Source organism: Patiria miniata, unplaced genomic scaffold (assembly GCF_015706575.1).
Source record: "Patiria miniata isolate m_02_andy unplaced genomic scaffold, ASM1570657v1 HiC_scaffold_18, whole genome shotgun sequence".
In the NCBI taxonomy this organism is placed as follows: domain Eukaryota; kingdom Metazoa; phylum Echinodermata; class Asteroidea; order Valvatida; family Asterinidae; genus Patiria; species Patiria miniata.
The window spans coordinates 15,079,605-15,095,626 of NW_024037056.1; the positions used below are offsets into that span (position 1 = coordinate 15,079,605).

At 41.2% G+C, this 16,022-nt stretch overlaps 2 protein-coding genes across 2 annotated transcripts in view; one reads left to right on the forward strand and one right to left on the reverse strand.

Annotated features, from left to right (window-relative positions):
* Positions 1–427: 427 nt before the first annotated feature.
* On the reverse strand, positions 428–3,075 carry LOC119725173. Its single transcript, XM_038196534.1, has 2 exons — positions 3,001–3,075; positions 428–2,253 (listed from the first exon to the last, which is right to left on the reverse strand). Exons 1-2 carry the CDS (start codon positions 3,053–3,055, stop codon positions 428–430), a joined length of 1,881 nt encoding a protein of 626 aa, XP_038052462.1. The 5' UTR covers positions 3,056–3,075.
* Positions 3,076–8,818: 5,743 nt separating this feature from the next.
* Positions 8,819–16,022, forward strand: part of LOC119724836 (extracellular sulfatase Sulf-1-like) — an 80,776-nt gene continuing 73,572 nt past the window's right edge. The window contains exon 1 of the mRNA XM_038196090.1: positions 8,819–8,943. The gene's annotated coding sequence lies outside the window, so the exon portion shown is untranslated. The remainder of the gene's footprint in view (positions 8,944–16,022) is intronic.

Sequence of the window (16,022 nt, forward strand, 5' to 3'; positions counted from 1 at the left end):
TTCTTCGTGTCGATGTCAAATACTCAATCAAAGATTTTTTTTTTAAATTTATGCCACCCGATTTGCTAAATCTTGCTAAATCGTAAGTAAAGACAAACATTGAACAGAATTTTTTTACATAAATTCGGTGTATACAGTCAAACACCTTTATAACAAGGTCCTTGGGACTTTACGAATTACCGAACTGTTTATACAAGGTACTTGTATATAAACAGTAATGCATAATGGGAAACAAAGGAAAACGAAGAACAACAAAGACTAGGGACCTAAAGATTTGCTGGTTATAAGCAGGATCTTGCATTAACAGAGTTGTTCTTATCAGGGTTCGACTGTATCTGTTTATTTTAAATTAAAAGGTATACGGGAACACGTTTTTATTTTATTGATATATTTTATCGAGATAATAAAAAAGGGGCCGGGGAAAAGTTCACGAGTTTGAAGGTCTTGGCACCCTGGGTGGAGTCGGTGCTGTTTTCTTCTTTTTCGTTCCGCTTCGCTGATCGTCACCTTTCGTCAGGGACCCAGACAGCGGTCTGCACCACGCGATCCTTGGAAGAGTCACTGCCGGCTTCTGCTCAGTCTCTTCCTGCACCACGGTCGTAGAGGGCGTAGCGGGCGCAGCGTGGTCCACTGATGACGTCATCATATCCTGAGATGAGGCAGACCCCGCCCCGGACGAGTCGCTGGAGGTAGAGCGTCGCCGCCTGCCTGCACGTCGGTGACCCTTCTCGGTCTTCCGCGCATGCTCATCTGGAAAGGCGTGGTTTCTCCTTTTGGCGGGAACTTTAAACCGGACCTTATGCTCGCCCCTTTTCTCAATGTGGGTAAGTGTCTTCATGCAGATCGACTCTTCTCTGGCTTGGGTTTTGTTGTCCTTCGCTTTATCTTTCCGTGACACTTTCCCCGTCCTCTGCTTGGTAGGACTCGGACGGACTTGCAGAACACTCGCTGTCTCAAAGTTTGCTTTTTCCCTCGGGTTAGCTCGGAGGGATTTCTTATGGGTTGGGGTCAGATTAGCACCCAGGAGGTGGTAATCGGGTAGTCTAAATGCTGGCGCTTGGGTCTGTTTGGAAGAGGAAGAGCCCAGAGGGGTGAGAAGACGTCCGGTACCTCTGGGCCAAATACACTCTGGTGTACACCCATCATCTCCCTCCTGGATGACCCACGGCTGGTGTGAGGTTGAGGTGCCATCATCCTCGGCCTCCGAGGTCGACTGTGATGAGTACCTCCCTGTGCGGTTATGTTGGTTGTCTCTTAAATCATCAGCAGTTCCTCGGAAGGTCATCTCTGCGCGGCACCAAAGAGGTGGTAAGGTAGCTCCTTGTTTCACGGGAGGTAGTTCCTGTGTTCTGTTCTCCAGATTGTAGGTTAGTCGAGGTGCGGGGCCTCTTCTTCTGGCAGGAGGTGTTGAGGATGAGGTAGCGGAACACATGGCGTTGTAGTTGGAATCTGTAGGGTTGGTGGAGTGGGAGGGTACGCTGACGAAAGACCCCGTGTATCCCCTAATGGATCTGGAGAGAGATCCTCTCTGTGCCATCTCGCTGGTGTGGAACTCCTCGCTCTGCAGGCGTGTGCCAAACAAAGCCCTCTGCCGGGTAGAGCGCCAGCTGCTGTTGACATTTGTAGCAAACACGATAGTGGATCTGCGGTAGTCAACCCTGCCTGCTGGGCAGCACAGCCGGATGAGGAGTTTACGCAACGTCTTGCGCATCCTGCGATTCAACAACGTGTAGACGTACGGACTGATTACAGCATTTGCGAAAGCCACAAAGGTCGCCAAGGTGATCCACCAGCAGTTTTGGTCGTAGGGATCTTTAGAGGGCGCTCTTTTCTCGGACCAGCTGACCACAGCCTCGTGCTCGTAGCGGATGACGTTCGAGATGTGTGCGGCAACGTAGACCGTCCAGCAGCAGAAGAAGGTGCCGAAGACTACCAGAATGATCTTGGCCGCGTGGGCGCGGTGACGCGGCGGGCGCCACACTTGACGTGGTACGCGCTGCCTGGACGAATCACCGCCTCCCGTCCCGTCGACTCCGCGCGAGGACAGCTCGTCAACGCGCCTGGACTGGGACCTGGCTGCTCGGAAGATGCGGAAGTTGCAGACGGAAGTGATGACGAGAGGGAGTAAGAATCCAGCCGTGAGGACGGAGAGGGAGTAGGCAGGGGATTGGGTCCAGTCTGAGGTGCAGTGGTGTGTGGCTGGGAGGAAGCGGTACAGTCCCACGCCAAATACCGGCAAGAGAGAGATGATGGCTGAAAGAGGAAGTAGTCAAGAACATTGACCATGACGTCATAACAAGTCATCATAAGTGATCACAAGTCAGTACACGCAAATCTCAAGTCATTCACAATCACCACGAGTCGTTGCAAGTCATCACAAGTCACCAAAGTTGATCACAATTCAATCACGAGTCGTTACAGGTCATCACGAGTCAACGGAAGTTTTTATGTCATCATAAGTTCATCGTTACTAATCTCATCACGAGTCATCACAAGTCATATCGCAAGTCATCACAAGCCATCAAATTTAATCACAAGTCAATCATGAGTTGTTACAAGTCACAACAAGTCATCGGAAGTGTTTATGCCAACGTAAGTCACCATAACTAATCTCATCACTAGTCATCACAAGTCAATAGTCACTCATCACATGTCAATCACAAGTCAATCACAAGTCTTTCAAAACTCAACATTTATCTCATCACGTTCATCACAAGTCAATCAAACGCCAATCACAACTCATCACAACTCATCACAAGTATACCAGAAGTCGTTTACAATTCATCACGTTCATCACAAGTCAATCACTTGTAAATCGAATCTCAACATTCAACTCATCAGGTTCATCACAACTCCATCAAACGCCAAACATAACTCATCACAGCTCATCACAAGTATATCAGAAGTCGTTCACACGTCGTTCACAAGTCATCACAAGTCAACACAAGTCAAGTGCAAGTCAAGTCACAAGCTGTTCAGACGACTGTAAGATCTCCTTACCTGCCGCGAGCCAAGTCAAGACCAGCATTACTCCCGCCCGTCGCTGCGTCATCATCGTTTGGTAGTCGAAGGCGTACACAATGGTACAGTACCTTTAAAACGAAAAGTTAGGGAACTTGAAATGTTGATGAACGTTTGAGATGCATTCTGTGTGCGACCTCTATAACTCATCATCATCAGTCTCCGAGCTATAGGACGTTGAGCCACCCACATCAACCAATCAGTCGAGGTGTGCCACCGGTCAGGGGCTGACGGAGCATAGTCAGCCTCAAGCTTTCGCACCCTACCAACCAGGATCAGGCTTGACTCCTGTATAGATATATCAACGACCAGCTTGAGGGCTTCCTTCAATTCAAGCTCAAAAACTCTTTCCGTCTACTCCCTACCGTCAACTCTAAAACTGAACATTTGAACTGGCCTTATGTTTCTTCATCGGGCTTCTGAAATTAGAACTTGAGTAAAGACCACATTGTCATTGGTCCACTTTTGTTTTTATTATACATCAACGACCTGCCAAACAACATCACCTCCCAGACCAGGCTTTTTGCAGATGACTGCTTGCTTTACGCCACAATTCCTACCAGCGGGGACACCAGCAGGGCCTTCAAAGATTCATTCTTTGTGTCAACTTTTAAACACTGGAACTCACTCTCCTCGGCTGCTGTGAACAGCGCAACTCTAGCTGAATTCAAGGGACATATCAGTAATCTATAATAATAATATCTACCAGTAGTCTATTTCCACACGCAGTGCGCAAGTTAGCGTTGATGTATCCGGCAGGATATTTTGCTGACTTAACCAATGGAGATCATATGGAGATGAGATGGAGACTAACTCACCTGTCGATGGACACGCAAGCCACGGACAGAGTGGAGGCTAAACACAGCGTCTGGCTCACAAAAGCTGTCATTTGGCATACGGTGTCCCCTAACAGCCAGTCGTCAGCGTCCCCAGACACCAAAGTGATGAACGCAAAGGGCATGTCGATGACGCCCCTAAGGAGGTCCGTAGCTGCCATGTTCATCATCAGCATTGCTTGAAGCGAAGAGCAAAAATTGTAGTTGGTAATGTTTAAAGGGAATATACATCATTTGCAAACATCAACAAATAAAACTACCAATTTTTTACGAAATATCTTACTAGGATGTTGGTTAATGACAGTCTAAAGCATCATGTAAAATTATGGCACCTGGTGTGAAGTCATTTTCAAGGAAATGGTATTTTTGTCAAAAATTTCCAACGGTGGTCGGCCGACCACCGTTGGAAAAACCTAACTATTTTTCAACTACTGCTCCAAATTAACCATTTTTCTTTCAGTCCAAATTTTGTTTGCTATTGGTTACATGTTCATGAACGGTTGCAGGCCGGCTAGACTGGTTCCATTACCTTACAAGTTTCCGGCATCTGTAAATTGATCCATTTTATATTCAGTGGAGTCAGGGAACCAGACTACTTGAACATTTTCTTTTTTCTTTGCTTTTCCAGCATTTTCGAACACAAAACTTCAAAAATGTCAGTGTAACAATATTTGATCTATTATACAAACCCCTCAAATAGTTCATTTTTGAAAATTGCAACAAAAGCCAATGATGTACATTCCCTTTAACAGTATTTTAATATTGGGTTTTATTCATACAGTGTGTACCTTTCTCATCAGTTTGGGATTCGAACCGCAAATTTCTGATTTTATACTCGTGTAGCACAAAGTCATCAGCAACAATATTCAAATTTCAATAAATGTTAGTTTGATGATGTGACGATTGGCGAAACATTGAAAATACCAACATAACTGCAACGGCTGTTACATCTTCGGCCAACACCCCAAAACAAGAGGAATTAGAAAAACAAACTGCACTGACAGTTAGAAATATTACCATAAGCACAAAGTTAACACAATTTCATACAACACGGGCAATATGGGAAATATACCACTGTAAGAATACAATGAATAATCACTTCGGACGTTAGTTACCAAACGCAAGAAGAGAGCAACACATAAAGCTCGAAACAAGTAGTGCATGCACAATATACATTTAGTAATCAAAATATTGCCTCCTAATATTTTAAAATGTTTGTTGAAACTTTGGTGTATAATATTACCCTGTCACTTTTTAGTTTTTTTTTTTATATACCATTATATCACTCACCTGTAATAGGCTCTGTATTCCGTGTGTTGTAGGTTACCCAGCAGACGCCCATATTACCAACTATGGACAGAACTATCATCACCCCGAGGGCAATAGACTTTACCGCAAGCACAAACGACATTGTGCTTATATTGACCGGTCCAATATAACAAGTATTGACCGGTCCAATATTTCAAAAACAAAAACTACACTGCAATGTGACTTTCAACAACCAATGAGGTATGTCTAAAAGTGTGTAGCTGCACTGAATGACATGTTCACGTCAGCTCAAGCTTATGAAATAAGACCACGGAACTCACTTATTTGCCGTTTTGAAAATATAGACCGGTCCAATATTAGCGAAGAAATTGTACCTATGGTGATGTACAGTAATATGACTTTCGTCAAGATACAGTATGCCTATAGTGGCAGAACAAAATCGGGCAGCCTTTGAGAATACATGTATTTCACCAAAAGGACAGTGCATGAAGTTACATGTCAGATCGCCACCCAAAAGCAAACGACCGCCACAATGAAAGATAAACAAGCTCCACAGCCGAAGAAACTCGAAGACAACGTGACTAACAAGAAGTTAGAAGTAAATGTCCACCATCGAGACAATACTCTGGCTCTTAGTTCTGCTTCAAGATGTTTGGAAAGCCTTGTCAAAATGATGACGAACTGAAGAGAATAAACACAATGATGAAGAATCGTAGACAGTTAGAATCTGATACGAGTGTCGTCGTCGCGGATGGCTTCGTCCTGATATGGGTGACAAAAACAGATGGAATTGAAAACAACGAAGGATAAAAATCATCTGCTCGCGGTTACGGCATTGTCTCGTCAAGGAAACTTCACAAGGGATAGCTCATCTTCGAGAAATCTTTTTAGTCCAGGATTTGACGCGTCAGATCTGAGAAGTATAGGCTACAGTGAGTCAGAAAACATCAGCATAAGTTGTCCAAGTCTCAGGTCGCAGTTGCCGCAGTGCGTTCCTCAAAATAGTTTCCAGAATTTTCTTGTCGGCTGCCGAAGATAAAGCTGGCTCCGTCAGAGCACGACACAGCATTTGAAGCCTGTGCAACTGTTCCACCCGCCCGCCGGAGGCCACCGGCCATGACTGGTTGAGATCCTTAACGAAGGAAGCCAGACTGAATCTCTTCATTCCTTAATGAGGCTTCTCGTTAGTCCCAAAATCTTTGTTATGATCAATTTCTTTGATATAATTATTCTGAGGCCGATCGTGATGGAGACTTCAAACTGCACATGCACGCGGATGTGACCTTAATTAAAATATCTCATAAATGAATCCAAAAAAAAGAAAAGGCTTCTTTTAGAAATTCTTTTGTTCGCCTAATGAGTAGACACCGGGATAATGGTCGTACGTGTCCGGTTTCTTCTGACGTGAGGTAGTCATTAGAGCGATTGCTCGATTTTTTTTTCGGTCTCGTACATTTGCGAGAGTAATTATTTTCCTATCTTGTGTCAACTTATCTCAGTTCAAATAATTCATGAAATCTGGTAAGAATTTTCCAACATCAAATAAAGAATTCGATATTTATCTTCGGATACACATAAATATTTCGTACTCTAGGTTTTCCCGCACATTTTAAACCTTGTTTTCATTCAAATTCATAAACGGTTTATTCAATTTCGTCTTGAACATTCATGATCTTGCATGCATACCCATGTTCAATTTCGTCTGTGTTCGCTCATTTTCGCACTTTGTTCAAACAATTTCATACCTTATCCTTACGGTGAAAGACAATTCAATTTCGTCGTCTGCAATTGCCGAACGTACGATAGATGAATCATTTTCGTCATTTTGCAATCACCGTTGTATGCATTTCATTCAAATTCGTCTCATGATTGTACGCTATCTTCGGTATTTTTTAGGTTTTCATCTGTTCATTTCTACTTTAAACATAATTGCTTTATTTTTAGTATGTCTATTTGGTATCTCCTTATTTAACGTAGGTCTGTACTTTAATAAGCATTTTTAATGTAATAATCTTTATGCAAATATATAAATATCTTTTTCAATACTTATTTATGTATCCATTTAGTTCTTTGACAATTTTATGCGTCAACAACTGAAAGAAATGAGGTACACACAGGCAAAAGAAAATTCATACTTTTCATTTCATGCAAGAAATAAGTAGGCCTATATAAATGTGGTATTGTAAAGCAGAGCAGTCATATTTTCACATCTTCCCAAAACTGTCAATTCAGTTCTTCTTTAATTTAAAGGGAATGTACATCATTGGCTTTTGTTGTAATTTTCATGAACTATTTGAGGGGTTAGTATATTAGATCAAATATTGTTACACTGACATGTTTGAAGTTTTGTGTTCGAAAATGCTGGAAAAGCCAAGAAAAACAAAATGTTCAAGTAGTCTGGTTCCCTGACTCCACTAAAGATGAAATGGATCAATTTATAGATGCCGGAAAAATTGTAAGGTAAGGGAACCAGTCTAGCTAGCCTGCACCCGTTCATGAGCATGTAACCAATAGCAAACAAAATTTTGACTGAAAAAAAAATGGTAAATTTGGAGCAGTAGTTGAAAAATAGTTGGGTTTTTCCAACGTTGGTCGGCCGACCACTGTTGGAAATTTATACAAAAATACCATTTTCTTGAAAATGACTTCACACCAGGTGCCATAATTTTACAGGATGCTTTAGACTGTCATTAACCAACATCCTAGTAAGGTTTTTCGTAAAAACTTGGTAGTTTTATTTGTTGATGTTTGCAAATGTTGTATATTCCCTTTAAAGATGATGAATTTGATCAACATTTCTTGACATCGACTGAACAAAGACGAATTTCTCCTTACATTATGTAGATGGTCATCAAGTGAGACGAATTCCATTGAAATTTTGACGACATCGAATGGACAAATGTTGAAATTGATTGACCATTGATCGTTTGGAATGACCAACGAAGTTCATTGTAGCCTTTGCAAAGGCTACAATGAATTGCAAAGCTTTGCGCGTTCCAGTCTTCTCGAGACGAAATTGAAGTTAACCGTTTTGATGAATTTAAATGAAACAAGTTTTAAAATGTCCGGGAAACCCTATCTTGTTGTAAGCGAGTTTTTTTTATTATCAGGTGTTTTATCAGGGTTTTTTTATGATGGGGGATACGTGGCTTCCAATTCTGAGCATTTGGATGCAATCGGATCGGGTCCAAAGGTGGCGCTATTTAGCCATCATTGTGGAGGGATCGATCTTTTCGAAATGGCTGCTTTTCCAGTTTGGGAAATATCATTCGTTTTTAGGGGTGGTCTTCTTTGGGTGAGAATTTCTCCAAAAAGTCATCGGTCAACCCACCAATAAATTGAAAGGAAATTGAAAGACGACATGTTGATCGTCATTTTTCTGTGCAGCCTGAATACCTGTGAGAGTTCTGAGTATTTTGAAAGAATTTTGAAATATGGGAATTTAATATTTATCACTGGTGTTTATGGGAATTTATTTACTTGGTCGGACAGGTGTAGCGTGAATATCCGACTCCATAAAATGTGGACTCATTGGTAGTATTGCGCATGCGTAAGTACGAGGGATTGACCAATAATAGGGAAAAGGGGTCCGATTTTCATGGGAGTCGGATTTTCATGACACCTGCACCATGTGTAATATTTTGCGGCCAACAGTTGTTAAACAGCGCCACCATGTGTTACAATCTTGTCATTCACACACTTTGTTTAGCACGTGTGGCTTGTGTGTGGTGTTTGTTGGCGTTCGGTTTAGTTCATTTCGCGAGCTCTGGACGACGGACGTTGAGTGTGTGCTGAAGTTTGATGTCGATTTTTTAAGGTAAAAACTTTCATATTGTTGTCTATTTCCCTTGGTCGGAAGAATGTTGCATCCTGTAGTATCTAGATTGAGTGGCGGGGTATTCTGCAATCATGCCAGCGGTTGTCATGGTTGTGCACAAAGTCTATGGAGAGTCAAGACAAATTTTTCGCAGTGGCTATCGTTACGGCAGCCGTAACGCATTTCCCATTTTCTATCGTTACGGTACTACTGCAACTTTTATAAAAAGATGAGAAGAAAATATAAAATTAGAAGGAAAAAAAGTGAATTTGAACGTTATGAAATTCGTACTTTATTTCCCTTTTAAAAAAAATCCTCCAAAGCCTCAGGTTAGAAAAGGAAAAAAATTCGAGTGCAAAACTGGGAAGTGGGATGCGAACCCGCAACCTCGCGGTGCAAAATCCTACCCTCTATGACTATCGACTGAGCTGTCACACTGCTCGCTAAAAGTTAAACGTGGGGAAACAAATAATTATAATTTATATACCTCGTGCGTATCACAAAAGTATCATAGAGGGCGCTAAACAACGGCTGCCGTAACGATAGCCACTTCGAATTTTTTTAGGTATCGGACTAGGCCTAGGCCTATATCAGTATTTTTCCTAACAAATTGGAAATGGGAGTAATTGCAAAATACCCCGCCACTCGGAAATACAACCCTAAAATCTCTGGCTACGCGGTTAGAATCACTGGAAAAGAAACAATTCAATTCCATCGCCAGCTACGCGGATACTGAGTGGGGGTCCATTATTTGAGAACGAAGCAACACAAAAGGAATGGGAGTTGCTGAAAAAATTCCAAGTCCAAACCAACCACCCTGTTGGCGGCTACGCGGATACGGAGTGGGAGTCCCCTTGATATGCTTGAGAACGAAGCAACACAAAAGGAATGGGAGTTGCTGAAAAAATTGTAAGTCCAAACCAACTACCCTGTTGGCGGCTACGCGGATACGGAGTGGGAGTGCAGTGGAGCATGACGCATAGTTATACAATTACAAGTTGCGCTGAGAAGGTTTATTGAGGGCAATCGACCGTGACTCCGTAGCCGGCTACGAGGTGCATAGATCGAGTGGCGGGGTATTCTGCAATTGTGCCTGGAAATGTTTCTCAGTCCACTCCCAGATTCATGTCTTTTCAACATTTTGCAATGACTGACCTTTAGTGAGATAATATGTTGTTAAATTATAGGCTTTGATGAAGAAAAAATTGGCGTCAGGATGCAACATTCTTTAGAGAGAAATTAAGCTTTTTCGTTACCTTCAGCATGTTCAGTGCTACTTTGTCTTGAATCAGTGCATGGCAATTCCAATTTCATCATTTTGTCGCCATAAAAATTCTGTTATGTGGGATTGAAGGCCTGAATTCCCCCAATTTCTTGACATGTGAGAGTTTGTTGAATACGATGCTAGCTTTTTTTAAGCTTAAATGTGCATTTTGAGCTTGTTGTCACTTTGTTGACAATTTGTTGACGCTGATCATGTTTGTTGACGCATATTGATGCTTGTTGACGCTTTGTTGACACCGAATTGGCACGACCAAGATTTTTGGATGATTTCTAAATCGACTTTTTTTCGTGGTGAAGATGTGAATTCAGATATGATATTTGTTTTCAAACATGACATTTCTTGGGTAAAATCTTATTCCACTTCAAGTTATTGTTGCTCTTTGTTCCTGATCAATGCTGAAGATTTTGTTCAGAAAATTGAATAAGTCTAGAACGTACAGTATACATGTAGAAGAAAGAAAGTCCAAGCTTGGTTACAAAATTATTGAAAGTAATGTACACCACATGCTACCCTCTACATTGTTGAAGGAAAATACATGCCCTCTACCGGAAGTGTGGAGTGACAAAACAGCTGTTTTTTGTCACAAAGTAATCAAAATAAATGTGTTGCCGCCAACGATTTTTCCCTTAATACTAGCAATACTACACTTGCCGCCTTATTTCCTGGTATTTTGTCTGACCACAGAAACCGATCTCGCTTTATAGACTTTGTCGGGACTTTTTTATTCTTTTAACATGTTTAATGTACTGCACACTGGTACATTGTGAGACATTAGTCTACTTTCAGGATATGAATGTAAACATGTTCTTACGTTTTGAATTCGCCTCAACAACGACCAAATTTTGGGCCAGATTAATGATTTAAGTTTTCTTTCCGATTCATGACTGAAGTTTTTCTGTTAAAAGGAAAGTAAAGTTGGACCATTGTTGAAAAGCTGACACGAATGGTTGACTCAGTAAAATTAGCAACAGCAAAAACATAGAGAGGGCATAAATTTAACTAATGCCCATTGTAAACATGTTCAGGACAGTTCAGGATTGTATTGACATGCGTCAATACAATGGTTGAAGCATATTACAGACAATTTTTTTCAGTTTGAATGTGTTGGAATTGTGAATTATTGTGCCATATTCACAGAATAACAAGAAAAATGTTTGCATTTGAAGGTTAAGTCGATTTGCCTGAAAAAGAAATTTGTACAAAATCTGATTTTGGAACAGGGCCCGCAAAGATGCAAAACGTCAAACCAGGCTTATTTATATCGGAATCAAGATTTTTTTGCAGTTTTCCCACTCCCTGCATTTACCCTCCTATGCGAAGTACCGTAGTCCTTTCACTTTTCAGTCAAAGTCAAACAATTGACTGTTTTCAACAGTTAAGAATTCCCAGCCTAGGGGTACATAAAGCAGGATTGACTGGCTGGGAATGTTTAAGTAACTTGATATAGCTATGCTTTGACTCCAGGTGAGTGATAAAACAGCTGTGATCACAACTTGCCTGCTTTGTCTGTTGACCCAGTTTGACTAGTCGCAGTGCTTGCTTGACATATGATCCGACTGCTGGTGACTAGCCTTTGTTAAAAGTATAGCAGGGGAAGTGGAAGTGAATTTTGACTGTCTGTGACTGCTTACAAAATAGCAGCAGGGTTTAATAGCCCAATATTTTGTAGGTCTGCATGCACATTACCCCAGAAAGTTTCGTGCAAGTGCAACCTGCAAATCTCTCACAGTTCCTACAAAAATATACTCGACATTCCTGTCGCAATCTGCTAATCTCTGTTCTCTGACTCAGTGACTCAGATGCGGATGAAATGAAAATCCCTTATGTCTGTGATTTTTTTTCTTCCAAACAGTAGACGGTCCACACTAGTCCGAAAATTTGTGACTCGCAGTACTGTACCACCGGGAACTAGTCTCTATTTACTACACATTTCTCCATAGTCAGCCACCAGACTAATGACCTGAATGAAGAGGTCAGTCTTTTCGAACAGTTGGACCATGGTTGGACATGTACCAGTCTAGTATTTAGCCCCATTTTTGAAATCACTTGACTTCCCTCTCATGTGCAAAATATTGAAGAAAAGTCTCCTTTACAAATTGAATTGAGTCTGCAAACTTGGTTGGTGAAATACTGAGGACCTTGTCTTTGCCCAGTGGAGTTTTTGGAGAAATTTGCTGGCTAATGAGCGAGTAAAGTTGGCCTGATTTTAGTTTTGCACGTTTCAGAGCACTCCAGGTTCCAGTATGACTCTACACTACATCATGTAAATGCTGTTTCTATGGGAAATGCGGCAGTAATTTATAGAGCAACATGTGTAAGCTTAGGATCCTAAGTTTGAAATGTTCTGTTAATAATTGACCTGTAGCCTACAAGTTTGCATTTATTGCGAGTCCTGTACTTAAATGTAATACTGAATGCTCTCATTGTGTTATGAAGGTTCCTCGTTCCAACAGAAATAACAATTTTGAAGTATCGGCATTGAACGCAAACAGACCTTAACGTGTCATGCATCGCGTCAGTAAAATTTTATGTCTGGGCCTTCAGACTCCATAATTTATACCTGACCTGTACGCCCACATGCTAACCACCAGTCCAGATTTTGATTTTCGTTTGAAATGTTCTGTTCTGTAGTAATTAGGGCCTACATTGTATGTTGCACATTTATTGCGAATCCAGTGCTTACTAGTTACGTGTAATACTGAAAATATAACGTTCTCAATGTTTAAGTTTCCTCGTTCAAACAGAAATAACAATTTTGAAGTTTAAAGGGAATGTACATCATTGGCTTTTGCTGTATATTTCAGAAATGAACTATTTGAGAGATTAGTATAATAGATCAAATATTGTTACACTGACATTTTTTAAGTTTTGTGTTCGAAAAGGTTGGAAAAACCAAGAAAAAAAAAAACTTTTCAAGTAGTCTGGTTCCCTGACTCCACAAAAGATAAAATGGATCAATTTATAGATGATGGAAATTGTAAGGCAAGGGAACCAGTCTAGCTGGCCTGCACCCGTTCATGAACATGTAACCAATAGCAAACAACATTTGGACTGAAAAAAATGGTAAATTTGGAGCAGTACATGTAGTTGAAAAATAGTGAGGTTTTTTCCAACGCTGGTCGGCCGACCACCGTTGGAAATGTATACAAAAAACCCATTTTCTTGAAAATGACTTCACACCAGGTGCCATAATTTTACAAGATGCTTGAGACTGTCATTTACCAACATCCTAGTAAGGTATTTCGTAAAAACTTGGTAGTTTTATTTTTCAATGTTTGCAAATGTTGTACATGTATATTCCCTTTAATTAAAGGCGGCATTGAACGCAAACAGACCTTAACGTGTCATGCATCACGTCAGTAACTTTTGTCTGGGCCTACAGACTCTACATGTACGCCCATATGCAAAGCACCGGTCCTGATTTTAGTTCACTGTCCCCCAAACTTGTTTACAAGTTCAGCCCGGCACCCCTGTTGTTCCTTTCCCTTTGTGACCTGATGGTGCAATAAAGTAAACCCCAACGGCCACGTTTCCACTGTCAGTCTGTCGTCGGGGCCCCTGCTGAATAAGGACAATTTGTTCCGTCAAAAAAAAAAAAAAAAAAAAAAAGCCCTGAAGAAACAGTATATTGTAGCCTGGGCGAGGTTCTTGTTGCGTGCATTTAGTTTTTCTTTGGCTTTTTTTTTTCAGAAAGAAACTGAACTGAGAAGGATAGAGTTAACAAAAAAAGAAAGTTAAACGGTCGTGAACTTTTTGTCTGGCTGATACTTCAAAAGCAGTTTGCGTTACAAAATTGGCCCGTTTGTGAGTTAAAAGTCTGGCTTTGTTGGCTTGCCGTTCCCAGCCGGCTGCATTTCACGTCAGTCACGGATGGCTTGCGCAACGTTTGTAGCAAAACATGTTTGCGTAGGTGCTGGCAATTTTTCAAAATGTGACATGATTGAGTTTTATTTTAGTTCGTGCTTGAGTTGGAACAGTCCCAAGGAAATGTTGATAGAAACAAACTATGGATATTTTCCCATTTGAGAAAATACTTCAATTTTTTTTAACCTTGCTGGCAAAGTTGAAAGGGTTGTGTCAATCCCGTTTTGCTGTTTATACTTTGTTTGTTTTAACACTAACGTACCTGAATCCATCAAAATCCACACCCCTGTTTTGGAGGATTTCGGCGGATTCAGGATACTACCATATTTGCAAGAGTTGGGGGATATTGATGGATTCAGGACAGTTAGCCTAGCGGTACTGCAGGATTTTGATGGATTCGGGATACCTCCATATTGAGCAGTTAGGGGACTCTGATGGATTCAGGATCTCAACAGTTATAACTCCTTGGCTATATTTTTGGTGTGTACGAGGTGTGTACCGGCACTAGTTGGTGGATTCTGATGGACTCACTAGTGGATTCTGATGGACTCAGCACACCAACATTTATTTGCACGACAAAATTGGTGGATTTTGACGGATTCAGGATACTTTCTAGTAAAAGTGCTCAAGGGGTTAAGGGGAGGGGATTTGATTTCAAGAATCTTGTGTAAATTCTACTGTCCAAATGGAAACTATTTTGAGATTTTTGTTTTGTTTTTTACTAAACTTTTTCATTTTGGTCACCTTTTTGTCAACAAAGATTTTAACAGTAACATGCTGTGTTTGACGTGTGTTTGAAGTCACATGTGCCTCTTGTCGAGGAAACATTTTGCGTGTTGTTAAAATGGCCCGTGTTCCACATTTGTCCGTTTGTGTTTTTGAGAACTTAATAAAATGTTTTCGTAGTAAAACTCATTACCCTACTTGTAGCTTCAAACCTTGAACCCAAGTATGTCCTTTGCATCAGTTTTCCCTTGAGAAACAATTAGCCCCCTGTGAAAGAGGTTGACCATTCCACTGCCACTGGTACATGTGCACATCTTACAAAGTAAACTGAAAAAAAACAATTACTTTAAATCGAGAATAGCCAGAGGTTGAATTTGTCACTATCAAACCAATTGCTCCCTTGGGACGGAGGTTGAGAATTCCTTGTACATTCCTGGCTGTGAACTTTTGACCATTGGCAGACCCCGGCTCTACTTGATGGTTTGTAATCGCTCTGACAGTTTACGTAGACAGCAGATAAGTTGAATCTAGTAATTTTGTTTGAGGTGAGGGGGGGGGGGGGGGGGGGGGGGGAGGGGGGGGGAGGGGGAGTGAGGAGAGGTCATACATTTCACTCAGTTTGGAGTTAGGAATGCAGTGGCTGGTAATAAGAAGTTGACTGATTGAGATCATTTTTTTGGGGTCGTCAGATTGTATCTTTTTAGGCCAGATTGCCTACTACGGGTAGCCCAATCTGGATGTCATTAGGGAGCTTTGTGTACATACATACAGGGCAAGCCAGAGTGATCAGGACCCAAAATAACAAATTGTTAAATAATATACGCGGTAGCAGTTATCTAAACGAGTGCAAAATGATATTATGTAGACTATTAATTTTGGACATATTTGGTGAAAGTTATTTTACCATTGTGGGAAAAAAAGTGCTAGCAAAGAACACACGCTAAAAAACACTCTGAACATGGTTCCATGGCGCAACAAATATAGGCCTACTGGAATTGCATTACTGATGTGAAGTCAGTGTAATTTGCAGTATTACCAACCCCACAAATCCATCCCTTTCTGAAAATTACAGCAAAAGCAAATGATGTTCCCTTTAAGAGGTGTCCACACATTTCTCCGTCAGCATTGCAAATATAAACCAGCAATTAATAACAAAAAAAGTGGCATTTTTACAGCCCCCAAAATACATTAATGGAACTTTGGT

Bases quoted from the DNA above. Each gene is read 5' to 3' on its own strand.
- LOC119725173 (XM_038196534.1), bottom strand. From the start codon at position 3,055: ATGATGACGCAGCGACGGGCGGGAGTAATGCTGGTCTTGACTTGGCTC. The intron at 2,254-3,000 runs GTAAGGAGATCT...TTCCTCTTTCAG, and splicing joins CTTGACTTGGCTCGCGGCAG to CCATCATCTCTCTCTTGCCG.